Source organism: Chiloscyllium plagiosum, unplaced genomic scaffold (assembly GCF_037043375.1).
Source record: "Chiloscyllium plagiosum isolate Xiang-an unplaced genomic scaffold, Cpla_swu_hap1 HiC_scaffold_4, whole genome shotgun sequence".
NCBI lineage: Eukaryota > Metazoa > Chordata > Chondrichthyes > Orectolobiformes > Hemiscylliidae > Chiloscyllium > Chiloscyllium plagiosum.
Window position 1 is genome coordinate 134436210 of NW_028270142.1, and position 26279 is coordinate 134462488.

At 42.3% G+C, this 26279-nt stretch overlaps 1 protein-coding gene across 4 annotated transcripts in view; it reads right to left on the reverse strand.

Annotated features, from left to right (window-relative positions):
- Nucleotides 1-325: 325 nt before the first annotated feature.
- The window catches only part of LOC122548856 (protein spire homolog 1-like), a 207915-nt gene continuing 181961 nt past the window's right edge, over nt 326-26279 (reverse strand). For all 4 annotated transcript variants that reach the window (XM_043687728.2, XM_043687729.2, XM_043687730.2 and 1 more), the window contains 5 exons: nt 20974-21111; nt 13398-13468; nt 6385-6412; nt 6148-6293; nt 326-1762 (listed from right to left, as the gene is read on the reverse strand). In XM_043687728.2, the coding sequence (XP_043543663.2) occupies nt 1495-1762; nt 6148-6293; nt 6385-6412; nt 13398-13468; nt 20974-21111 (651 nt within the window). In that variant the 3' untranslated portion in view covers nt 326-1494. The remainder of the gene's footprint in view (nt 1763-6147; nt 6294-6384; nt 6413-13397; nt 13469-20973; nt 21112-26279) is intronic.

The window sequence follows — 26279 nt, forward strand, 5'->3', positions numbered from 1 at the left end:
TCCTTAAAAGCTCGTTATTTTCACGTATTATTTGTAAGTGAAAGTGTAAACTGGTCACTCTCTCCACCACTAATGCAGTAGCTTTGTAGCACCAACAAGATGCACTACAGTAACTCACCAAGTATCCTCTGACAGCACCTTTCAAATCTGTAACCTTTACCATCTAGAAGGACAAGGGTAGCAGACAAATGGGAACACCATTTCCTGCAAGTTTCCCCACTCACGACCCTGGAACCATCGTGGTTCCAGGGTCAAAATCCTGACTCTCTTCTAACATGTACCTGTGCAGTATCCCATTGATGATGAAAGACAATATTCATTATAAAGATTAAAGTTTGTTTTTAATTGATGCATGAACAGTCATTGCATTTACATTGAACATATAGGAAACTCAGTACGTGAACTGAATGACATGTCTTGTTCACATCAGCTCTACAGTAATAACTTTGAAACTATATATTGCAGTACAATGGGGGAATGGAGTAAAAGAATGGGAAGTTATGGCAATCCATTCCTTAAGTGTTCAGGCTAATTACCAGTAAGCCAAGACTGAAAGGCAACATGGATTAGCAATGAATTTATTGCAGTAAGCTGGATTGATCAGCTCAGTGGGTGACTGGTCACAAAGCTGCTTCAGGAAAAATTAAGACCACAATCAGATCACATGATCTTATTAAACGGCAAAGCAGGCTTGACGGACTGAATGGCCTACTCCTATCCCTGTTTCTTATGATCTTAAGATCTACTGCCATGGAGCAAGCCATTAGTTAAAAGAAGTTTTGAAAGAGAGCATGAATCAAGTACTTCACATAAGTGCAAAAACTGTCCTATGTAAGCTGGCAATGAAGTGTTCAATACAGGTCTGACATCAGTTTTGACAAATACTGTCGCTTTCATGAAAACAGAGAGGAGTCTGTGTCATATATCCATCGTCCAGTTTAAAAATAAATGTGCCTTTGCTTTTAAATGATAAAAAAGTGAGCTCACATTGCCCTTAACAACTAAAATGATCTTTCTCGCTCACCTATAAACCCGTTGACACAAAGTGTAAGTTTAAAAAATGACTCCATCAAATAAGATCATTATCTTAGCAGACGTTCAAGATTAAATGAAGATCTTCTGTCGTATATATTCAATGTACATATACTGCACAGATTAAATATTATACAAGTTATCAATTCTTCACCTGCTGCAAGTGGTTTTAAACATCCACTCCCAATGTCAATGGGGTCCAAACCCTCCTGTTAATAAAATATATTACAATTATATACAAGTAACTTACATTATTTCATGTTGGATAAGACCCATTGACAAAGATAAGACTATACAAATGAACCCTGACTTTTATTAATACATGAAAGCTAGATATTTGTGAATTTTAGCATAGTCAGTCCATGTTCTGGTGTGTTTGTGGATCCATTTCTAGTTGTTTTGTTTGGAGATCCCTCTTCAAATAAAGAAACAGCTTCAGGAAGAAAATAAAAAGGCACAGGTCTAAACCTCTTTGATAGTTCGTTCCTTGGGTGCTGCCAGTCGAAATTCTGACGCACTCTCCGAGGACATATAAAAGGACTGAGTTTTCCGTTTTAACCTGGCCCGCTTGTTCGCCAGCACCAGACTCCGCCGACTGGAACTTATGATTTCGGAAATGAATTTCTTACAGTCAACACAAACTTCCATCGTGCTCCAGTCCTCCATCAGCTCTTTGGGAAACTCTAGGCTATCTGTCGATTTCTCTGAAGGTTTGGATACTGATGGAAATCTGTGAAAGATCAAAAGCCTTGTGTTAGAGAAGGATGTTGGCAGCCGCATTGTGTTTATGTGACAGGGGTTGTTCAGAGCTGAGACCTGTTGGTGGCTCTGGAGATAAGCTCAAAGTCGGTTTTATTGGTAGGAACATTTACCCTTAAATCTCACTTCTTATTTTTGATACTTGCGGGTGATAAAAACCTCATTATTCTCCTCATTCTTCTGAAGGAAAATGAACAGCCCTGTACAACTATTGTACTCTATGCTACTTTCTCCCCATCCCCACCCCCTCTCATTTATATCTCCACTCTGCAGGCTCCCTGCCTCTATTCCTGATGAAGGGCTTTTGCCCGAAGCATCGATTTTCCTGCTCCTCAGATGCTGCCTGACCTGCTGTGCCTTTCCAGCACCACTCTGATCTAGACTCTGGTTTCCAGCATCTGCAGTCCTTATTTTCACTAACTTGACATACGCCTGGTAAACAGTAAACTTCAGAACAAAGGAATTTCCATTCAATCGACCACTAATGCAAACAATCAATGCCACAGCAAGATTTATATCTGCTACATTCCTCCTATTGTATGAATGATTATGCCTGTATTTGTATTATGCCTGAGAACTACACTGAGGCACTCAGTTAATTTAAAAGATATGGTAGAAGCACTTGCTGTGACTCTTCAAAAGTTGAGGTAAGCCACATTTGGTCTTGGTGTCAGGAAAGCTGCAAACTTCTTGATGAATTGCAGAAAAAAATCTAACCTTTCCCCACTGATGCTTCAAGACCAGTCCAGAGGAGGCTCCAACAGATGCAGCTAAATTGCAAGGTTTGTGAAGGTTTGTAGCTCAGGTTGAGGTTTAGGGTGTAGGTTTGCTCGCTGAGCTGTAGGTTTGATATCCAGACGTTTCATTACCTGGCTAGGTAACATCATCAGTGGCGACCTCCAAGTGAAGCGAAGCTGTTGTCTCCTGCTTTCTGTTTATATCTTTCTCCTGGATGGGGTTCCTGGGGTTTGTGGTGATGTCATTTCCTGTTCGTTTTCTGAGGGGTTGATAGATGGTATCTAGATCTATGTGTTTGTTTATGGCGTTGTGGTTGGATTGCCAGGCCTCTAGGAATTCTCTGCCATGTCTTTGCTCAGCCTGTCCCAGGATAGATGTGTTGTCCCAGTCGAAATGGTGTTTTTTTTCATCTGCGTATAGGGCTACGAGCGAGAGAGGGTCATGTCTTTTTGTGGCTAGCTGGTGTTCGTGTATCCTGGTGGCTAACTTTCTTCCTGTTTGTCCTACGTAGTGTTTGTGGCAGTCCTTGCATGGGATTTTGTAGATGACGTTGCACTGGGTCTTTTAAATTTGTTAGTTTTTGTTTGAGAGTGTTGGTGGGTTTGTGTGCTACTAGGATTCCGAGGGGTCTTAGTAGTCTGGCTGTCATTTCTGAAACTTCATTGATGTATGGTAAGGTGGTTAGGGTTTCTGGCTGTGTTAGGTCCGCGACAGGCAGAACCAACGTAGGACAAACAGGAAGAAAGTTAGCCACCAGGATACACGAACACCAGCGAGCCACAAAAAGACATGACCCTCTCTCCCTTGTAGCCCTACACACGGATGAAAAAAAACACCATTTCGACTGGGACAACACATCTATCCTGGGACAGGCTAAGCAAAGACATGCCAGAGAATTCCTAGAGGCCTGGCACTCCAACCACAAGGCCATAAACAAACGCATAGATCTAGATACCATCTATCAACCCCTCAGAAAACGAACAGGAAATGACATCACCACAAACCCCAGGAACCCCATCCAGGAGAAAGATATAAACAGAAAGCAGGAGACAACAGCTTTGCTTCACTTGGACGTCGCCACTGATGATGTTACCTAGCCAGGTAATGAAACGTCTGGATATCAAACCTACAGCTCAGCGAGCAAACCTACACCCTAAATGCAGCTAAATGTGTATTACACAGATGAGACCAAAGGAAGGAACTAGCTGATTACTAAATGAACATTTGGTACCTGTTTAACAGGGAGTGGGGGTTTGAGGAGTTGTGTAGATGAAAAGGAGATTCTATCAAGGGGAATTATGAGCAAAGCACACCAGAAATCCTGTGGACTGAAAAAGAGCTATAAAAAGCTACAAATGAAAAACCATGAAAAAGAGGGCTATTCAAACAAACGTCAAACAGCTTTAGTAACATATTTGAAGGAGCAGTAAAGGAGACAGTGGAGTGACAGATGCAGGTGAGACTGCAATAAGGGACTAGCAGATCAAACATTTGGTCCCTATTTTTACATAGGGATAAGGAGAGCTATGTGGATGGAAGAAGGAAATTATAAAGGGAACTATTCAACGAGAAAAACCATGAAGGTGAATGGGGGGGTCGTGCAAGGTGTTACATTTTGCATCTGAGAAAGACAAATTTTCTTAACGATGCGACAGCCAGGACAAATCCACAAAGCTGGTATATAGGTGCAAATAGAACCAAAAAGACCAATGAAATGTTGACTTGATTTTAAGACAACTGATGAAGTGAGGAACTCTACTTCTTGAGATTGAGATTCTACTGCCTACAACTCGGAGGAGTTGTAGGCAGTGAGGAAGGATGTGGCAGGTTACAACGGGATATAGATAAGCTGCAGAACTGGGCAGAAAGGTGGCAAATGGAGTTCAATGTAGCTAAGTGTGAGGTGATTCACTTTGGTAAGAGTAACAAAAAGATGGGGTACTGGGCTAATGGTCGGATACTTGGTAGTGTGGATGAGCAGAGGGATCTTGGTGTCCATGTACACAGATCTTTGAAAGTTGCCACCCAGGTAAATAGTGCGGTGAAGAAGGCATATGGCGTACTGGCTTTTATTGGTAGAGGAATTGAGTTCCGGAGTCCTGAGGTCATGTTGCAGTTGTATAAGACTCTGGTGCGGCCGCATCTGGAGTACTGTGTGCAGTTTTGGTCGCCATACTATAGGAAGGATGTGGAGGCACTGGAACGGGTGCAGAGGAGGTTTACCAGGATGTTGCCTGGTATGGTAGAAAGATCGTATGAGGAAAGGCTGAGGCACTTGGGGTTGTTTTCATTGGAGAAAAGAAGGTTTAGGGGTGACTTGATAGAGTTTAGATAGGGTCGACAGTGAGAATCTTTTTCCACGTATGGAGTCAGCTATTACAAGGGGGCATAGCTTTAAATTAAGGGGGGGTAGGTATAGGACAGATGTTAGGGGTAGGTTCTTTACTCAGCAAATCGTGAGTTCATGGAATGCCCTGCCAGTAGCAGTGGTGGACTCTCCCTCATTATGGGCATTTAAGCGGGCATTGGATAGCCATATGGAGGATAGTGGGCTAGTGTAGGTTAGGTGGGCTTGGATCGGCGCAACATCGAGGGCCGAAGGGCCTGTACTGCGCTGTATTCTTCTATGTTCTATGTACTTCTATCATCTGTAAATGGTGATTCCTCAGCTCAGCGAAATTTCTCACTTGACCTTCACTGGAGTCTTGGGTTCAGTTTTTGCTTATGGCAGGCAAGAACGAAAAAGCAGGATCCTTTGGTGATTAGAATTATTTGTAGTGAGGTACAGTTACCACTAACACTGTCCAGTTTGGGGAAATTTGGGGTAAATTCATCAGAAAAGCTGCAGAATTAGCACAAGTTACTTCCAGTGCATAAACAGTCCCTTTCACTATCCCAATGGCCTTGAACAAAAATCATGCTAGGAGGCTCCCCCATCCCCAAACTTAATTAATTGCCATGTCCCCAGATTGAACTGATCACCACCACACCATCATCTAATTGTTTTTTTGCCAGTCTTCAAGGAGGTTCTAAAGGTTAAACTGCAATCTTTGAGTGCAATAGGAACACTTAAACTATCGGGACATGTAAAAAGTTTTTGATTGCAATTTTTGGTTTACTGAGAAAACCCTGGTTATGCGCTGGTGCAGTCCCATCATATCTCAGATTTCCGGAATCTGCAAACAAGGTGGGATAGAGTGGATGTGGGGAAGATGTCCCACTAGTAAGAGAGATTAGGACCTGAGGGCTCAAAGTGAAGACATGACACATTAGAATGGAGACGAGGAGGATTTCTTCAGACAGAGGGTGGCGAACATGTGGAACTCATTGCTGCAGAAGGCTGTGGAAGCCAAGTCATTGAGTGTCTTTAAGACAGAGATAGCTAGGCTCTTGATGATCAAGGGGATTAAGAGTTATGAGGAGAAGGCAGGAGAATGGGGTTGAGAAGCATATCAGGCATGATTGAATGACAGAACAGACTCAATGGACTGAATGACCTAATTTTGCTCCTATATCTTATAGTCTTATGGTCCAATAGCCACAAATTCTGATTAAATAACTGAATCTGAGCTGTAATGCTTTCCTTTTGTATCTAGGAACTGCTGTGGACTTTCGTACCTGACTAGACTCTTGTGTTGACCATCATGACGACGGCGACTGCCTGATGGTCTCTCAGATTTTGACAGCTTCCCCTCTTTTGGCAATGCTGAAGGTCCCAAGGAAAAAATTGGAAGATTGCTGTATGGTTTGGAGGGTAGTCGCATCTAAAACACAAACAAAAAATTAATTTCAATAAAAGAGATATTTTGATAGATAAAGATGTATACTTTCCAATAAAAAATATCTTGAACGCACCTTTTTACAACACTGTGAACACACTGGTCTGTGGAAAGATAATCGAGAATTAAAATTGGTTAAATCATCAAAGAGCTTGTTAGTGCACTATTTGATCTGTTGTTGGATTTGGTCGGTCAGGCAAGCATCCGAGGAGCAGGAGAGTCGACGTTTCAAGCATAGAGAGCTTATGCTCAAAAAATCGTTTCTCTTGCTCCTCAGATGCTGCCTAACTGGCTGTGCTTTTCCAACCCCACACTTTTTGACTCTGGTCTGCAGCATCTGCAGTCCTCACTTTCTCCTGTTGCATTTGGTACTTTGTACAATGATTAAGTTGTCTAATTTATGAGGTATGTTATTGCAATGATATACATACAGTCTCCACAAATTAAAACAACCATGCTTAAAAAGGGCAGTCTCTTATGGTATTTAAAGAAAAACATCAATTTGAATTTAACCCAATTTCGAAGTTATCTGCATGAGATGTTATAATGGAGCTTACTGAGACATACTTCTTGTCTTCTTTAAGAGGTTTATTAAGCAAGAAACATTGTACCTCATCTAAATCTTCTAATCGCAGGGAATACAATCCTAATTTGTTTAAAGAAGTGCCATACAGGATGCAAAAATATTAACTCTTCCTCTCTCCACAGATGCAACCAGACTTGCTGAGTTTCTCCAGCATTTTGTTTTATTTCTGATTTCCCGCATTTGTAGTATTTTGCTTTTATCCTAGTTTGTGTAATACCTCTCCCATAATTTATCCCTTGGAGTCGAGGTAACATTCTGGTAAATCTACACTGCACTCCTCCAGGGCCAATATATCCTTCCCTAGGGAGAGGCATAGCGACTCTAGGTGTGATCAAACCAGGGTCTTGTTTCACTGAAATACCACTTCTACCACTTTAGGTTCTACTCTACTCGATAGAAAGGCCAGCATTTTACTAACCGTTTCTACTCTTTTCTATACCTGCCCGTGATGTTTGCTTTGATTGAACTAGGTATACAATGGGACGACTGATTCACAAGAATAGAGAGAATTTAACTCTATGAAAAAGGTTTATTTCTCTCTAGGAAAGAGAAGACTATCTGGATGTCAAGATTACAAAAGGGTCCAAATAGTCAATAAAGATTTAAAGAATAGCCTTTTTGAACATTCACACAGAGGGGTGACATGATGCCTCAGTGGTTAGACTGCTACCTCACAGCGCCAGGGACTCTGGTTCGATTCCAGCTTCGGGCGACTGTCTGTGTGAAGTTTGCACATTCTCCCTGTGTCTGTGTGGGTTTCCTCCGGGTGCTCCGGTTTCCTCCCACAGTCCAAAACGTGCAGCTTAGGTGGATTGACCATGCTAAATTGCCCATAGTGTGCAGGCTAAGTGGATTATCAAGGGGAAATGCAGGGTTAACAGGGATAGGGGGTGTGATACTCTTCAGAGGGTTGGTTGGATTTGATGGGCTGAATGGCCTGCTTCCACACTGTAGGAATTTTATGATGATTTTAGTTTTTCACCATTTAAAAAGTACTCCACCTTATTTGGTCCCGGATTGATGGTCTCAATAGGCAATGTCAAAATCCATTTGCTACTGTTTTGCTGATCTTTTTAATTTGTTTCCTAACATCTCTTTGTAACTGAAACAGAAGCTGAGTATCATTCCTTTACTGCAAAAATCCTGAAATTCCACACCTTGGATGTATGGACACTGCAGAGATTGCAGTGGTTCATCACTAAATTCTCAAGCTCCACTAGGGAACTGCTGCCATTATGGTGAGTACATCCCATGAACAGATAAAACAAGATGTTACTTTTGTTTGTTTCATTGGAAAATTTAGGGATATGTAGCTTTCTATTCTGCCATTAATTTTATTCATCCCAGGATGTGGACATCATTTATTGCCCTCCCCTGACTGTCCTTGAGGGAGCCGTGGTCAGCTGTCCTCTTTAATTGCTTGACATGTCCCCAGGACTGAATGACCTAGGTCATAAACATAATGGCAGCATAGACAGTGGTTGCATTAGATATAACTTTCCAAAATTCCTTAGATTCTGGAAGGGCCCCAGAGAATTTGAAAAAAGCAAATATGTCACCTTTATTCAAGGAAAGGAGAAAACAGGAAACTTTAGTCCAATTAACCTTCATAGAGAAGGTGCTGAAACCCATTATTAAAGAGACTATACTTAGAAATACTCAGAAAATCTCAAAGTGATCAGAGTCTTTTGAAAATGAAATCGTACTTCATCTAATAGAGCTTTTTTACAAAGTAATATTCACAGTGGATAGAGAGAAACTGGTGGATTTGGTGCACTTGGGGTTTCCAAAGGCATTTGATAAGTACCTCATCAAAGATTGCACTACAGGATAAGAGTGCATGCTGTAGGGGGTAACATTAGCATAGATGAAAGATTAGTTAGCTAACAGGAAGATAGAGTGGGGATAAACACACCATTTTCAGGTGGTCAAGCTGTAACTAGTGCAGTGCCAGTAGTTCTCAAGTATTTACAAACTATATAATTGATTCGAATGATGAAACCGAAGGTTTAGTCAGTAGGTAGGTAGGAAAGTAGAGGATGTAGAAAGTTTGTGAAGGGATATATACACAATGTAACAATTCTGTGGTTCTGAGAGTTCATGTGAGTGGGCAAAAAATGTGGCAGATGGAATATGGGTAAATGTGAACTTGTCCATTTTAGCAGAAAGAACAGAACAACAGTTTATGATTTAAATAGGGAGAAATTGCAGGTGGTACAGAGGAACTCAGGGGTTCAGGTACATTAATACATCATGTTAATGTGCAAGTAAAGCAAGTGATTAGGAAGACAACTAGAATGTGGTTGTTTATTTCAAGGGGAACAGAATATTGAAACAGGGAGCTGTACTGCAGCTGTTAAAGACTTTGGTGAGACCACACTGCTCCAGTACAATTTTGGACTTCATATTTGAAAAATGATATAATTGCATTAGAAGCAATTAGTTTTGGAAAGAAAGACTTCTCTTACAAAGAAAGGCTGAACAAAGGCCTACACGCATTGGAGTTTAGAAAAATGAGAGACCAGTTTATTGAAACATTTAAAGTATTGAGGGAACTGAATAGTGTAAATACCAGAAGTTGTTGTGGTTCTGTTCACCGAGCTGGGAATTTGTGTTGCAGATGTTGCGTCCCCTGTCTAGGTGACATTCTCAGTGCTTGGGAGCCTCCTGCGAAGCGCTTCTGTGTTGTTTCCTCCGGCATTTATAGTGGTGTGTCCCTGCCGCTTCCGGTTGTCAGTTCCAGCTGTCCGCTGCAGTGGCCGGTATATTGGGTCCAGGTCGATGTGGTTTGTTGATAGGATCTATGGATGAGTGCCATGCCTCTAGGAATTCCCTGGCTGTTCTCTGTTTAGCTTGTCCTATAATAGTAGTGTTGTCCCAGTCGAACTCATGTTGCTTGTCATCTGCTTGTGTGGCTACTAAGGATAGCTGTTCGTGTCATTTCGTGGCTAGTTGGTGTTCATGGATACGGATTGTTAGCTGTCTTCCTGTTTGTCCAGTCCTTGCATGGGATTTTGTACACTACGTTGGTTTTGCTCATGCTGGGTATCGGATCCTTCGTTCTGGTGAGTTGTTGTCTGAGAGTGGCTGTTGGTTTGTGTGCTGTTATGAGTCCTAGTGGTTGCAGTAGTCTGGATGTCAGTTCAGAAATGTTTATGATGTATGGTAGTGTGGCTAGTCCTTTGGGTTGTGGCATGTCCTCATTCCGTTGTCTTTCCCTTAGGCATCTGTTGATGAAATTGCGTGGGTATCTGTTTTTGGCGAATACATTGTAGCGGTGTTCTTTTTCCTCTACACCGCTACAATGTATTCGCCAAAAACTGATACCCCCGCAATTTCATCAACAGATGCCTAAGGGAAAGACAACGGAATGAGGGCATGCTACAACCCAAAGGATTAGCCACACTACCATACATCAAAAACATTTCTGAACTGACACCCAGACTACTGCGACCACTAGGACTCATAACAGCACACAAACCAACAGCCACTCTCAGACGACAACTCACCAGGACAAAGGACCCGATACCCAGCATGAGCAAGACCAACATAGTGTACAAAATCCCATGCAAGGACTGCACAAAGCACTACATAGGACAAACAGGAAGACAGCTAACAATCCGTATCCATGAACACCAACTAGCCACGAAACGACACGACTAGCTATCCTTAGGAGCCACACACGCAGATGACAAGCAACATGAGTTCAACTGGGACAACACTACTATTAAAGGACAAGCCAAACAGAGAACAGGCAGGGAATTCCTAGAGGCATGGTACTCATCCACAGATTCTATCAACAAACACATCGACCTGGACCCAATATACCGGCCACTGCAGCGGACAGCTGGAACTGACAACCGGAAGCGGCAGATACAAACCACTACAAATGCCGGAGGAAACAGCACAGAAGCGCTTCGCAGGAGGCTCCCAAGCACTGAGGATGTCACCTAGACAGGGGACAAAATGTCTGCAATACAAATTCCCAGCTTGGTGAAGAGAACCACAACAATGAGCACCCGAGCTACAAATCTTCTCTCACACTTTAAATACCAGAAGTATTTTTCCTATGGGCAGGGGGGGAGGTGAGTAAAACTAAGGGAAAAATGTTTAAGAATAAAAAAGGCAAAGATAAGGAAAATTGTTGTCCTGGATGGCATCAAATTTTTTGATGTTGTTGGGAGTTGCACTCATCCAGTCAAACGGAGAGTATTGTATATCTCTCCTGACCTGTGTTTTGTTGATGGTGGACAGGCTTTTGGGAGTCAGAAGGTAATTATACACTGCAGGATTCCTAGCCTCTGACCTGCTCTTGCAGCCACAGTGTTTACGTGGCAAGTCTAGTTCAGTTTCTAGCTAACAGTAACCCCCCCAGTTGACAGTGACAGATTCAGTGGTGGTAATGCCATTGAATATTAAGGGGCAATGGTTAGATTCTCTCTTGTTAGAGATAGTCATTGCGTGACACAAGTGTTATATCCACTTATCAGGTTTCACTGCATTTTGGACATGAACTACTTCAGTATCTGAGGAGTCGCAAACAAACATTGTGCAATCATAGTAGTGATGTTGTTGGGCTAGGCTGAATGACCTCTGGTGACCACAACAATTTTGCTTTTTCCCAGATACGATACCAAACAGTTTAGAGATATCCCCCAATTCCTACTGTTTTCTGTTTTGCTGGGGCTCTTTGTTATGTTGTTAATGGAATGAATTCTGAGGCCCCAACACAGATCTTCATGGCATGATCCTAATTAGTTACATCTTGCACGCCACTATCCCTACTCTGCCTTCCGCTGTTTAGTTAAGTCCCTAACTGGCAGAATTATTTGCCTTCCATTTGGTGATGATCAACTTCAGTTAACTCACAGTCTCTTCTGAGGGACACTATCAATTGCCTTCTGGATGTGTTTATGGGTCACAACAAAAGAAATTCCCACATCAACTACTTTAGTAACGTCTTCAAAAATAATCAAACAGATTCAACAAGCATCACTCCCCTTCTCTAAATCCATTCTCTCTCTGTCTAACCAGCTAAAAATTTTAAAGATGTTCATTCACTCTATCCTTAATTAATGCCCCTTGTGATTTCCCGACAACAGATATTCGGCTAACTGCTGTCTGCCAATTACCAGGCTTTGTGCTATTTCTTGCATTCTTGTGTATTGCCACTTCCAAATTTAAGTGGTGCCTTACTTTATCAGCTCTTTTTTTGTAGCAAACATAGAAAATAGAAGCAAGAGTAGGCCATTTGGCCATTCGAGCCTGCTCTGCCATTCACGTGATCATACTTGATCATCTAACTCAGTCCTCTGATTCTGCTTTTTCCCAAATCCTTTGATCCCTAAAACTACAACTAACTCCTTCTTGAAAATCTTTGCCTCAATTGCTTTCTATAGCAGAGAATTCAAAAGCTCACTATCCTCTGGGTGAAGAAATTTCTCCTCATCTTAATTCTAAATGATATACGCCATATCCTTTGACTATGATTCTGTCCTGGACTCCTGAGTAACTGGGAGCATTCTTCTTATGTTTACTCTGTCTAATTGAGTTAGAATGTATAGGTTTCTATGAGATTTCCTGCTCATTCTTCCAAATTACAGTGAATATAGTCCTAAACAATCCAATTCCTCTTCGTATATGAGTCACACCAACCCAGGATTCAGTCTGGTAAACCTTCACCACACTCCCTCTGTAGCCTGAAAATTGTTCCTCAGATAGGGAGATCAAAACTGCACACAATTCTCCAGGTGTGGTCTCACCAAGGCCCTGTATAATTGCAGCGAAGTATCCTGTACTCAAATCCTCTCGCTATGAAGGCCATTTGCCTTCTTTATCCCCTGCTACACCTGCATTTTTACTTTCAGTGACTGGTGGAGAAGGACACCCAGGTCTTGTTGCACCTCCCCTTTCCTAACCTATTGCCATTTAGATAATAATCTGCCTTCCTGGTTTTGCTATTCAAGTGGATAATTTATCCACATTATACTTCACCTGCCATACATTTACCATCTTACTCAGTTTGTCCAAATCATCCTGAGGCATCTTTGCAACCATTCAAAGTTCATCCTCGCACCCAGCTTTGGGTCATCTGCAAACCTGGACATATTACACTTAGTTTCCTCATCTAAATTATTGATATGATGAATACTTGGGTCCAAGCACTGCTCCCTGCGGTACCCCATTAGGCTGCTACTTGGATAATTACCCGTTTTTACCTACTCGTTGTTTCCTGCCTGCCAACCAGTTCTCTAGCAAAGAGAGTTCTGGGCCCTGAGGAGTATAAACTGGTTCAGTATCATACTTTATTATTTCTGAAGAACTCCCACTAATACTATGCTGCTTTTTCTTAACCTGTTACTAGTTGGTTCCTGTCTCGAGTAAACATTTCACACATTCTTTCCCAATCCCACTGAAGAATGGGGGGAGGGGGCAGTAAATGAATGATAAGGAAAACAAGAAAGCTGGACAAATGAACATCAAAGAGGAGCATGGTGACAAACCTTTTACAAAATTGGCAAGTGTATGACCAGGTGAAGATCGAGAATCTCTTCGTTCGGCAGCAGAAACACAACTACAGAGAGACAGCAATAAGGATCAATACGACAACAGGTAATTCAAATAACCATAGCCGAAACCGCTGGAACCTCTACTAGATACATTTATAGGTTTTGTAAAAATATAATTGTCATCGAGATATTTATTCACCCGTCGAGTAAACAATGGCCTGGAACTTCGATCATTCAACTTTTCAACATCTAAAGGGCTTCTCAACAAAACTGGAACCTGCAAGGCGGTAACCCCCAGAATCCTTCCAATATCACATGTTAGGTGGAAATACAGGAATAGTAGGACTGAGCACGTAATAGTTTGGTTGTAGGAATGATGGAGGTAAGAAGACTTCAGATTCCTGGGACTCTGCATCTAGCAAGTCCCAACACTTCATATGTTAACACATCTGATAAAGATGTGAATGAGAATGAGAAATGAAGCCTCTAAAATTCAAAAAAAGCCAAGAAAAGAAATCTCAACAGCCCTCAAGTTAAAAAAATTACTCTTGCTTCCGAATTATTAGATACAGGGATGGTGCTGAGGACCAGTGAATTGCCAATGTAGCAGCTTTGCTCAATAAGGATAAATATAATGATTAGAGGTAAGGTCAGCTTCATCCTGGTGATGGGGAAGCTTTTAAAAAGGACACTCTGGGACAAAAGTATCAGTCACTTTGACAAGTAGGAAACCCAGCATGGATTTCTTATAAGTAAATCATGTTTATCAAATATGGTTGAATTTTTTGATGAGTTAGCAGAGAGGGCTGACAATTTGGTTTAGTACACATGAACTTTCAAAGGTATCTGATAAGATGCCCAGATAACAGGCAATGTTAAAGCCCAGGGAATAATAAAGAAAGGTGCAGCATGGATAAGAAATTGGCTTCGTCTTTTGATCTGGAGGAATGCATATAGTGGGGCTTCCCAGGCATTGGTGCTGCAATCACTGCTTTTCTTGATCCTGATGTGGAGCTGCTGGTGTTTGACTGAGATGGGCAAAGTTAAAAATCACACAACATCAGGTTGATTAGGAAGTACAAGCATTTGGAGTGCTGCTCTTTTGTCAGGTAGCTAGTGAGGCAAGATCATAGCATTTATAGTAAAAGATCAAAGTGTCATACAACTGATGCGATGTATTGAACAAATCTAGATTGCTGTTAAGTCTTTCATCACTTATAATGGATTGCAGGTTTCACTTGTAAACCCCAGAGCTTCTTTCAAGTCACGGTCCTGAGATAACTTTAAATTTTATCAGTATAAAAACATGACATCTCAGCTCAGACAATGCATTAAAGGTGTGAGGTTAGAGTCTGTCTGCATCTCAATCTTGAGTCAGACTGGTTCCATTTCCAAAGTAGGAATTTAGAAAATGCCACATTGACTGACTGCCAACAGATTGTGTGTTTTTTAAACAAAATAGAATGTATCTGCAAATACATTTCTGCAAATGCAAATTCACCCCATAGATTTATATGTGTGTGTGTGTGTATGTACATGCTTGATAGAGTGTGAGCATGAGAGTGATGGAGTATATGCCGATGAGAGAGTGGGTGTGTGTGCTGTGAGTGTGACTGAGAGAGAGGGTGTGTATGAGACAGGTTCTGTGTGAGTGCAAGTGTGATCCTGTGTAAGAGTGTGTATATATGTATGTATGTGTGCTTGTGTGTATGTGTGTGTTTGTGAGAATGTGTATTGTATTGGGGTCACCTGTAGTGTGACATGAACCCAAGGTCCCGGTAGAGGCCATCCTCATGGGTACCGAACTTGGCTATAAGCCTCAGCTCGGCAACTCTGCATTGGTGCATATCCCGAAGTCTGCCTTGGAGGATGCTTACTTGAAGATCGGAGGCTGTATGTCCCTGACTGCTGAAGTGTTCCCCGACTGGGAGGAAACATTCCTGTCTGGCGATTGTTGTGCGATGTCCATTCATCCATTGTCATCACATCTGCTCGGTCTCCACAATGTACCATGTCTCGGAGCATCCTTGCCTGCAGCGTATGAGATAGACAACATTGGCCGAGTCACATGAGTACCTGCCATGTAAATGGTAGGCGGTGTCCCCGTGTTTAATGGTGGTATCCATATTGACACTCTGACACACCTTGCAGTGGTTGCCATGACAGGGTTGTATGGTGTTGTGCTCAATGTTGTCCTGAAGGCTGGGCAATTTGCTGTGAAAAATGGGCTGTTTAAGGTTTGGCAGTTGTTTTAAGGTGAGAAGTGGAAGATCTTGGTGAGGTGCTAATCCTCATTGATAATGTGTTGCAGGCTGCGAAGAACATGGCGCAGTTTCTCCACTCCCGGCAAGTACGAGACAATGAAGGGTACCCTATCGGTCATACGCCATGGATGTCTCCTGAGGAGGCCATTACAGTTTCTCACTGTGACACGTTGGAACTGGCAATCGATGAGTTGAGCATCGTATCCTGTTCTTATGAAGGTGTCCTTCAGCATCTTCAGGTGTCCATCACATTCCTTCTCATCTGAATAGATCCTGTGTACACAAAGGGCTTGTCCAAAGGGGATGACTGTTCAAATATGTTTAGGGTGGCAACTTGTGAAGCGCAGCATCATGAAGTAATCCGCGGGCTTGCGGTGGAGTGAGGTACTGAGGTGCCCGTCCTTGATGAAGGTGCCTGTGTCCAAGAATGAGACCGATTCTAAAGAGTTTCCCATGGTAAGTCTGAAGATGAAACTTGTTGATATCACTGAGTAGCTGTTTCAGTGACTCCTCACTATTGAGTCCAGAGGAAGAAAATGTCGTCAATATATCTGGTATATAGTGTTGGTCGGAGGTCCTGTGCAGAAATGAAGCCTTGTTCGAACTTATGCATGAAAATATTGGCATATTGGAGTGCAAATTTGAAAGAAGTATTGGGATTTATGTATAAATAAATCAAAACTGCATCCCCATTCTAAGTGATTAAGACTTAACAGCAATCTAGGTTTGTTCAATACATTGCATTGGTTGTATGACACTTTGATTTTTTACTGTACATTCTGTGGCCTATGATCCTGCCCCACTAGCTACCTGACGAAGGAGCAGTGCTCCGAAAGCTTGTACTTCCAAATAAACCTGCTGGACTATAACCTGGTGTTGATGGTTTTAACTTTCTCAATCCTGTTCATGATCTAGATTTGAGTGCACAGGCACAACTTTCCAAATTGGCAAAGGTGACTCAAAACCTGGAAGTGTTGCCAAGTGTGAGAAGGATAGTGTTAGATTTCAAGGTAACACTGACTGGCAGGTGGAATGGACAGAAAAGTGACAGATGAAATTTAGTGCTAAAAAGTTTGGGAAAAGAAACAACATGAAACAAAGAATGCAATTCTAAGGCAGGTACAGGAGCTCAGGGATCTGAGTATATGTATTGCAGGTGGCAGGGTACATCAAGGTGGTGGTTAATAAGCCAGAAGGATGTTGGGCTTTATTAACAGGCACATATAGTACAAATGCAAGGAGGTTACGGTGCACTGATATGAATGCTATTTAGACCTCAGCAGGAGCGCTGTGTCCCATTTGCTTACCACACCTCAGGAAGAATGTGACAAGATTAGACAGGTCCACATTTATGACAATGCTTCAGGATCAGGGTCATCAGTTACATAGATGGATTGCATAAAGCTCTGGTTGTTCTCCTTGCAGAATACTGAGGGAAGATTTGATTTAAAGATTTGATCGTGGCTGACTCCCATCTTCCCAAGAGCAATTAGGGAATGGGCAATAAATGCTGGCCTAGCTAGTAATGCCAACTTCCTTTGAATGAATGAAAAAAGTTAATCAAAATCATGAAGGGTCTGAACAGATTAGAGAATCAACTCCTACTGGTGACAGGATTGAGAATCGACTGATTTAAGTTAAATGGCAAAAGATTAAAGATGGCACAAGAGAAAACATTTTTAGGCAGTGACTGTAGTATGTGGGAAACAGTGGCAGTATGTGGGAAACAGCAGGTTGAGCCAATTATGGCTTTCAAAAGCAGATTTGATTATTATTTGAAAAAAATATCAGGGCTACAAGCAAAGGGCAGGAGTGTGGGACTAGCCGAGTTACTTTTGCAGAGAGACAAGAGATCAAATGGCCTGTTTCATGTTGGAGGACCCTGGACCTAAGAATGTCTTTTCCAAGGTCAGTCTCCCAATAGGTGCATATCTGCCGCGTATGGGTGGAGCAGCACAGAAATGGACCAATAATCCAGAGCTCAACTCTAATCATCCAGAGGCAACAGGTTAAATCCACCACTGCAAATGGGGAATGCTAGTTCAGTTAATTGAGTGATGGTATAGAGAACAAAGCTAGAATCTGTAATGGTGACAAGGATTGTTACAAAAAGCCAACTTGTGGCCATTCAGAAAGGAAAGCTGTCATCTTTACCTAGTCTGGCTCAGAATTCTAAATAGCATTCATATCAGTTCACCATAACCTCCTTGCATTTGTATTAAATGTGCCTGTTAAAGCCTTCTGCCTTATTTAACCTACCCTGCCAGACTATCCAACATGGCTGACCCCAAATGGCCCAGGAAGCCATACAGTCGCCAAGAAGATGGAAGTTTTGCCACGTTCTCAAGAGCAGTTAGAGAAATGCAACAAACACCAATGGCAGTTACATGATGTGTGTTACAATTGAGTGAACATAAATCCTCCAACAGGGTGAGGGATTTTCAGAAGTCTGAGGTGGTGACACATTAGGTGGGGAGCGAAGAGGTTTCAGAGCCACATAAGCCAAATGCTAGGTGAGGAAAACAACACTGGGTCAGTAGAAAGAGAGTGAGTGCAAAGCTATATGACATAGGGTGCACTACAACGACAAAATTTGCAGATGAGAACATGGGGATCAGACGTTTACGGCTGCTTTCTCTTTCTTATGGCCTGGGAGTGGAATGGCCCCTTTCCATATTTAAAGTGTTTTAAAAAACTCAGCATACAAATGTTTGTTTATACAGACACCAAACCTTTTTCTTTATTAAGAAAACAATTCTGTGCTGAAGGAAAAGGCTTATTTCAGCAACAACAAACACCCAAAAAAGTATGATCTATGCCAATACTCGTGAGGTTACAAGTACAGAATCATGTGACTTGAACAAAGTGAATGAAATGTCAGGCTTGTAATGTAACAATATTCAATTTACTTTGCTGTTTATTTTTTAATTGGGATGTGAGCATTGCTGTCCATTGATCAACATTGATTGTCCATCCTTAATGACCATAAAAAGCAGCTAAGAGCCCCTACAGTGTTGTGCTTCTGAAGTCACATGTATGGACTCCAGGACATGGACAGCAGATTTTCTTTCCTAAAGGGACATTAGTGAGCCAGATGAGTTTTTAATGACAATTGTTACACGTTCATCATTAGACAAACTTCTTATGGATGTGAATGCTACCATCTGCTATGTTAAAAAATCACACAACACCCAGGTTATAGTCCAACAAGTTTATTTGGAAGCACTAGCTTTCGGGGCACTGCTCCTTCACAAGGTAGTTGATGTTGTGTGATTTTTAACTTTGTACACCCTAGTACAACTCTGGCATCTCCAAATCATGAATACCATCTGCTATGGAGGGGTTTGAACCCATAGCTGCAGAATATTAGCCTGGGGCCCTGGGTTATTAGTTCAGTACCTTCCCATTAGATCTCTCTGCTATATGAAGTGTACACTAAGCTTTACTCAAGATTTATTGGTCCCTGCTTTACCCACAAGGCAATGTCACAAGTTAATTGTTTCAGCTCAATCATCACTCCCACTTTCTGGTTCGACTTCAGTAAAACTACTCTGTTTGAGGCTGATTTAACAGCCTCCTTATGACTAGACACAGAGAGCCAAAATAACAGCTTCAGCAATGAAACCAGTCAGTAACTTGTGTCACATAATATTTATAAATAGAATGTTTTTTTGCAGCATGAAAAGTTTCTGAGTTACTGTATTGTGACACATTAAAAAGGGAGGAAATATCTGCAGGTGCTCAAATATTACATGGAATACTTAAACACTCTAGTTAATTGCATGTAACTTTTAGGGAACTAAAGTATTTCACATTTATTTTTTGAAATGATGAACATATGACAGTGATGCTGAATTCTGGTGATGAGTACTTCCTCTACTGAAGTTGTAATCACTTGATTTTTGATCTGATTTTTAGGTATCTATGAGGAAATTACTGAATGTCCACATCTGAAAGCATTGGGAAACATGATCTCCCTTTCCCTCTCAAGGGCGCTCAGAAGATGACAGAATACTGAATCTCTTTTCTCTCCCATTTTAGAATAGAAACTGGACCCAGGCAGTCATCATCGGAAGTCACTTGCTAACGAATATGTCTGTCCACCCAGGAAATTCTGTGTCACTGGATGTGGGATCTGTGGGTCCTTGACCAAATCTAGAGCCACATTTCCCACCCCAAATTTCGCACATATTTCAGGAAGTGGAATTGGTTCTTGACCTTGAGATCATTGATATTCCTTTCTCCAATTGATCTGCTGTACTTTCTCCTGCTACCTGTGTTCTTAAAGAATTGCATCCCTTCATATTGGTCAAATGGTGGGACCCAAAATCTGGGATAATCACATCTTGGCTGTTTGTAAGAGGCCTGGATGCATTTCGCGACCATCTTGTGATTTGTTAGCTGCTGAGAGAGCTCCCTGGGAAGGACGACATCCCACCGCCAATCAAAGGGCCGGCTGATCTTCGGTCTCAGCCATGCTACTGGAGCAGGTGGAACCAGTAGTCAGGACACTACCACTGTGCAACAAAGGCCTGACAGTAACTTTGAAGACAATTGAACTTCTAACATGCTCCAATGCCCTTAATTATTTATTTAAACATGGTGGGTGAGCCACCAAGTCTGACAGCCTCCCAGCCCCCTGTATTAATCCAATATCTAGACCATGATGTCTAACTGATGGGCTAGTTAACCTCACCTTCCTACAGTGAAAATAAAGGCTTGACAGCAGGATAAAAAATAATAAGCAGCATGTTTTAAAAAAAACACTGCTGTGAAATATATGCTCATGAAGTCATCATCATGAAAAATAAAACTTGAAAGGTTTCAGAAAAGACTTACAAGGATGTTGCCAGGATTGGATGGTTTGAGCTATAGGGAGAAGCTAAATAGTTTGGGGCTGTTTTCTCTGGAGCTTCGGAGGCTAAGGGATGACCTTATAGATGTTAATAAAATCGTGAGGGGCGTGGATAGGGTAAATGCGCTAGGTCTTTTCCCTGAGGTGGGAGAGTCCAAAACTAGAGGGCATAGTTTGAGATGAGAGGGGAAAGATATAAAAGGGACTTAAGCGGCAATGTTTTCACACAAAGCATGAGAAAGTGGTGGAGGCTGGTATAAGTACAAGATTCAAAAAGCATCTGGATAGGTATATGAATAGGAAGGATTTAGAGGGTATGGTGGCAAATAGAACTAGATTAATCTAGGATATCTAGGCACAGACAAGTTGGACAGAAGGGTCTGTTTCTACACTGTACATCTCTACGATTCTAATTACCAACGTGGTGGAAACCAATTTGTTCAAAACAAACCTTTCCTTTCTTCAGAGCAGTGTAGACATCCTTGTACTGCTGGTACTTTTCTAGTTCTGCTTTCACCAAGACCTGCCGGATGTGCATCACTTCCTCCACAGTCAGTGCCAGACACTCCACAGGGTAACAGAACTCCTCCTGCAACAACACAAATGTCCAAATGAGTTGCCAACCATTCAGGTTCCCATTAACATTCCAGTATTTCAATTAGTTTCATTGGCTTGTAATTCATTTTTCAGAAACATCAATCATTCAAGAATAAGATCAGGACAGGTGGATAACAGGTACGTGGGCACCACTCATTATCTCAAAGGAGAACACATACATGTACACAAACACAACCACAAGCAAAACAATTTGGAAACTTTAGCAGATTTTTAAAAGATTTGAAGAACACATTTGAATACATTAAAAGTTTTTCTAATGTTCAATATGGAGTTTACGCACAGCGTCAGCTACCTTCCCAAATTTCTGTGCTTTAATAATATATTGAAGATTGATTGTCACATGTACTGAGAGATAGTAAAAAGTATTGTTTTGCATGCTATAGAAGTGAATCATATATTACAAAGTGCATCAGGGTAGCAGAACAGAGTGTAGAATAGTGTTACAGCCACAGAAAAGGTGCAGAGAGACAGATCTGAAGTAACATTTGAGAGGTCTTTTCAAAAGTCTAATAACAACAGGAAAGAAGCTGTTCTTGAATCTATTTATATGTAATAGGGACCAAACACAGTAAGAGTGGTCTTTATATGATGTAAACATAACATCAGCCTTGTTCTTTTAAATCAAGTTTTACTTCACTGCAGAGCTGGCATGCCAGAAGACGCTGAAACTTTTAGCTCTATTCTTCATTATTCTAACCACCTGAACATACAGGGCTTTTTAAAAAATATAGTGGCAGCAGTTTTCATTTGAGCACCTACATTTACAATGGGTCAGGGTAAAATAAGCTTTTGCATGGATTGACTCCCTTGTCCCAGCTACCAATTATGGATATTTTCATATTCTACCTATTCAGAGATGTGTCTTTGAAATGGCTGGGACTTGTACAGGGACTCCCGAACTTGGAGGTAGGGACACAAACACTACATCATAACAGTCCTTTATCTAATTCAAATCTCACCATATACCACAATGGGATTCAAACCCACTGCCCTAGAACATTAGCCTGGAGTTCCGGATTGCTGGTCTAGCCACATTATCACTACATCACCATCAACCCACTATACAAATTCTAGAATGCAGGTGAGAATTAAGTAATATCTCACAATTCTAATTGGAATTGTTTATAGCTTTCCTTGATTCCTACCACAGTCTTCTGCAGCTAATAAATACATCACAATAACTAATATTTATATAGCACCTGTAATGTAATAAGTTGTCTCAAGGAACTTCACCCAAAGATTTTAACCAGGTTTAATATTAAGCCATTTAAGAAGGTATTAGGTCAGATGACCAAAAGCTTGGATAAGAGTTAGATTTTAAATCAGTCTCTTAGATGAAAAAAGCAAGGTGGTGGTAGAGAGGTTTAGGGAGGATATTCAGAGCTTGAGGCATTGCTACGTGAAAGCCAAAGGGGAACTATAGGCTTTCCAATCACTGAGAAAAAGTGAGGGCTGCAGATGCTGGAGATCAGAGCTGAAAATGTGTTGTTGGAAAAGCGCAGCAGGTCAGGCAGCATCCAAGGAACAGGAGAATCGACGTTTCGGGCATAAGCCCTTCTTCAGGAATGAGAAAGTGTGTCCAGCAGGCTAAGATAAAAGGTAGGGAGGAGAGACTTGGGAGAGGGGCTTTAGGAATGCGATAGGTGAAGGGAGGTCAAGGTGAGGGTGATAGGCCAGAGTGGGGTGGGGGCGGAGAGGTCAGGAAGAAGATTGCAGGTTAGGAAGGCGGTGCTGAGTTCGAGGGATTTGACTGAGACAAGGTGGGGGGAGGGGAAATGAGGAAACTGGAGAAATCTGAGGAGGTTGAACAGTTCATCCACTTTACCAACACCTTCCACCCCGACCTCAAATTCACCTGGACCGTCTCAGACTCCTCCCTCCCCTTCCTAGACCTTTCCATTTCTATCTCGGGTGACCGAATCGACACGGACATCTACTATAAACCGACCGACTCCCACAGCTACCTAGACTACACCTCCTCCCACCCTGCCCCCTGTAAAAACGCCATCCCATATTCCCAATTCCTTCGTCTCCGCCGCATCTGCTCCCAGGAGGACCAGTTCCAAAACCATACAACCCAGATGGCCTCCTTCTTCAAGTACCGCAATTTCCCGTCAGACGTAGTCGATGATGCCCTCCACCGCAGCTCTTCCACTTCCCACTCCTCCGCCCTTGAGCCCCGCCCCTCCAACCGCCACCAGGACAGAACCCCACTGGTCCTCACCTACCATCCCACCAACCTCCATGTACAACGTATCATCCGCCGTCATTTCTGCCACCTCCAAACGGACCCCACCACCAGTGATATATTTCCCTCCCCTCCCCTATCAGCGTTCCGAAAAGATCACTCCCTCCATGACTCTCTCGTCAGGTCCACACCCCCCACCAACCCAACCTCCACTCCCGGCACCTTCCACTGCAACCGCAAGAAATGCAAAACTTGCGCCCACACCTCCCCCCTTACTTCCCTCCAAGGGACACTTCCATATCCGCCACAAATTCACCTGCACCTCCACACACATCATCTATTGCATCCGCTGCACCCGATGTGGCCTCCTCTATATTGGGGAGACAAGCCGCCTTACTTGCGGAACGTTTCAGAGAACACCTCTGGGACATCCGGACCGACCAACCCAACCACCCCGTAGCCCAACACTTTAACTCCCCCTCCCACTCCACCAAGGACATGCAGGTCCTTGGACTCCTCCATCGCCAGACCATAGCAACATGACGGTTGGAGGAAGAGCGCCTCATCTTCTGCCTGGGAACCCTCCAACCACAAGGGATGAACTCAGATTTCTCCAGTTTCCTCATTTCCCCTCCCCCCACCTTGTCTCAGTCAAATCCCTCGAACTCAGCATTGCCTTCCTAACCTGCAATCTTCTTCCTGACCTCTCCGCCCCCACCCCACTCCGGCCTACCACCCTCACCTTGACCTCCTTCCACCTATCGCATTTCCAACGCCCCTCCCCCAAGTCCCTCCTCCCTACCTTTTATCTTAGCCTGCTGGGCACACCTTCCTCATTCCTGAAGAAGGGCTTATGCCCGAAACGTCGATTCTCCTGTTCCTTGGATGCTGCCTGACCTGTTGCGCTTTTCCAGCAACACATTTTCGTTTCCAATCACTGAGGCAATATAAAACAGGGGCAAGGGACAAAGAACATATCTATTTGTGCTTTGGATTGTGGCCTGAAATGGGAAAAGGAATGTTTTAAAAATAAGGAGTGTGGAAAGGATTAGTGCAAGTTACCGGACACTCATCATATAAGTGTTGTTTACACTGCTGTTTGTTCAAGCAGTGCAGGAAGTTACTACAGACAAGGTGGAGTGGGGAGGAGATTGCAAGGAGGGAGTTTTGTTGGGCAACATATGCCTGCCAGCAACAATGCGATTGGTTCCCTGGTAGCTGTGCAACTTATGGATGCGACTATTTGGGTCATAAGCCATCAAACCTCCAGAAAGGAAGGAGCTGTCCTCTCTGTTGTTTAAAAAAAACTCAAACCTAAAGAAAGTCAATTTATTTTCCCTCATCAGTTGCTATAAGCTGTGGCTCTTAACCAATTAGAGACTTTATAAGTTGTGAAAAAGTCACCTTGTGCCTCCTACAAGCAAATCCAAGTACCAAGGAGAAGGAAGATCAAGGAACCATAGGTTCTGTAATTTAAGTACAGAAACCTGCTCCCAGCTTTCTGTCAGCTAGGGTCTAAAAGACAAGTAAAACTTTTTTGACAAATCTGGAAATAGTAGGGCTTGAATTCCAGTGTCTTCCCACAGTGAGGTGTAACAAAAGCTTGAACACATTCCTTCTGTTTGCAGAGGATGGTCTCTGTGTATGAAGGTTTATCACTTCCAGCAAGCATACTAAGTCATGTTCAGAGCTTGATTGATTATCTTTGATAAGAGTTGATTTGCTAGCAAATTAGCACTTTTTAAAAAAATCCTTTAGTACAACTTATTACAGTCATTTGAAATTTGGCATTCCTGTATCTGACCTGATGTGTATAAGAAGGCAAGTTTTGACAACACTCTTCTTAGTAATATTCGAATTACATTTTACATTTTTTCTGAGAACTTTGATTCTTAAATAAAATGTATTTTTTTCACATAATAACAAATGTATCATGAAACTGCCTAGCACTGCTTGAGGGGGGATAACTGCTGAGCTTGGATATAGCAAATGGAAGAGGACGGGGCAGGTAGGGATGACAAAGGTAAGAGACAAGAATGAAGATGTAACAAGTGGAAAACTCTGTCCACCCTGGAAAATACTGCTGCTAACTCTGCTTACAATATTTACTATGATATCTTGTCTGATGATCTGTAAATAAAAAGTCCTCACATTTTCTCTGTGAACAGGTCTGTGGTATCACTGAATCGTTACAGTGCAGATGAAGGCTAGACACCCCACCATGCTTGCATCATTTCTACACCCTATTCCCAATCTCCTGCCCTTTTCTACATATCCTCTCGTCAACAAAACCAAAGACCAAAGCTGCTGTGCGTCAGTCAGATGCAGAAGTGGCCTCAGAATGATCCTCTCTGTGGGGTAACACCTCCCCTCCGCTCCGTCAACTCTGGAAGGACAATTCACCACTTGGTCTCCTACTGTCAAGTGCCCCGCCCTGATATTCCTATTGGTGGTCTTCCTGTACCAGTAAGGAAGAGAATAGGCTCCTTATTACCTGATTCCCGAATGTGCAGTCAGCCCTAAGTGTGAGATGAAAACAGAACCCTTTTTTAAACAATGGAATGATTTTGCTGCTGATTTGCTCTTGTACCGTCTACGAGATCAATTTTTAACTAGTGGGAACTGCAGAACAATCCTGGAACTTTGACAAAACTGATTCATCACCATTCTCCAGCAGATACATTTACCTGGTCTTTTTTTTAGAAACTGAAGGGGCTGGACAGATTTTACCATGTACTGTGTGCTGCTGGTGTAGATAACACAGCTCCTTAGTACCTACTCTTCTTCAAGGTGATTGGTAAGTTTACCAGAAAGGGAAAAGAAAATGGGTCCCATGCATTTCTGTCAGAAACTTTTCCCTGGACTTTAGCTCAGATGCGAAATCTGAAGTGGAGAAGGATCTGGAGGCGCTGTTGTGAGATTGAGAAACTTAGACTTGGGTACTTTTAACT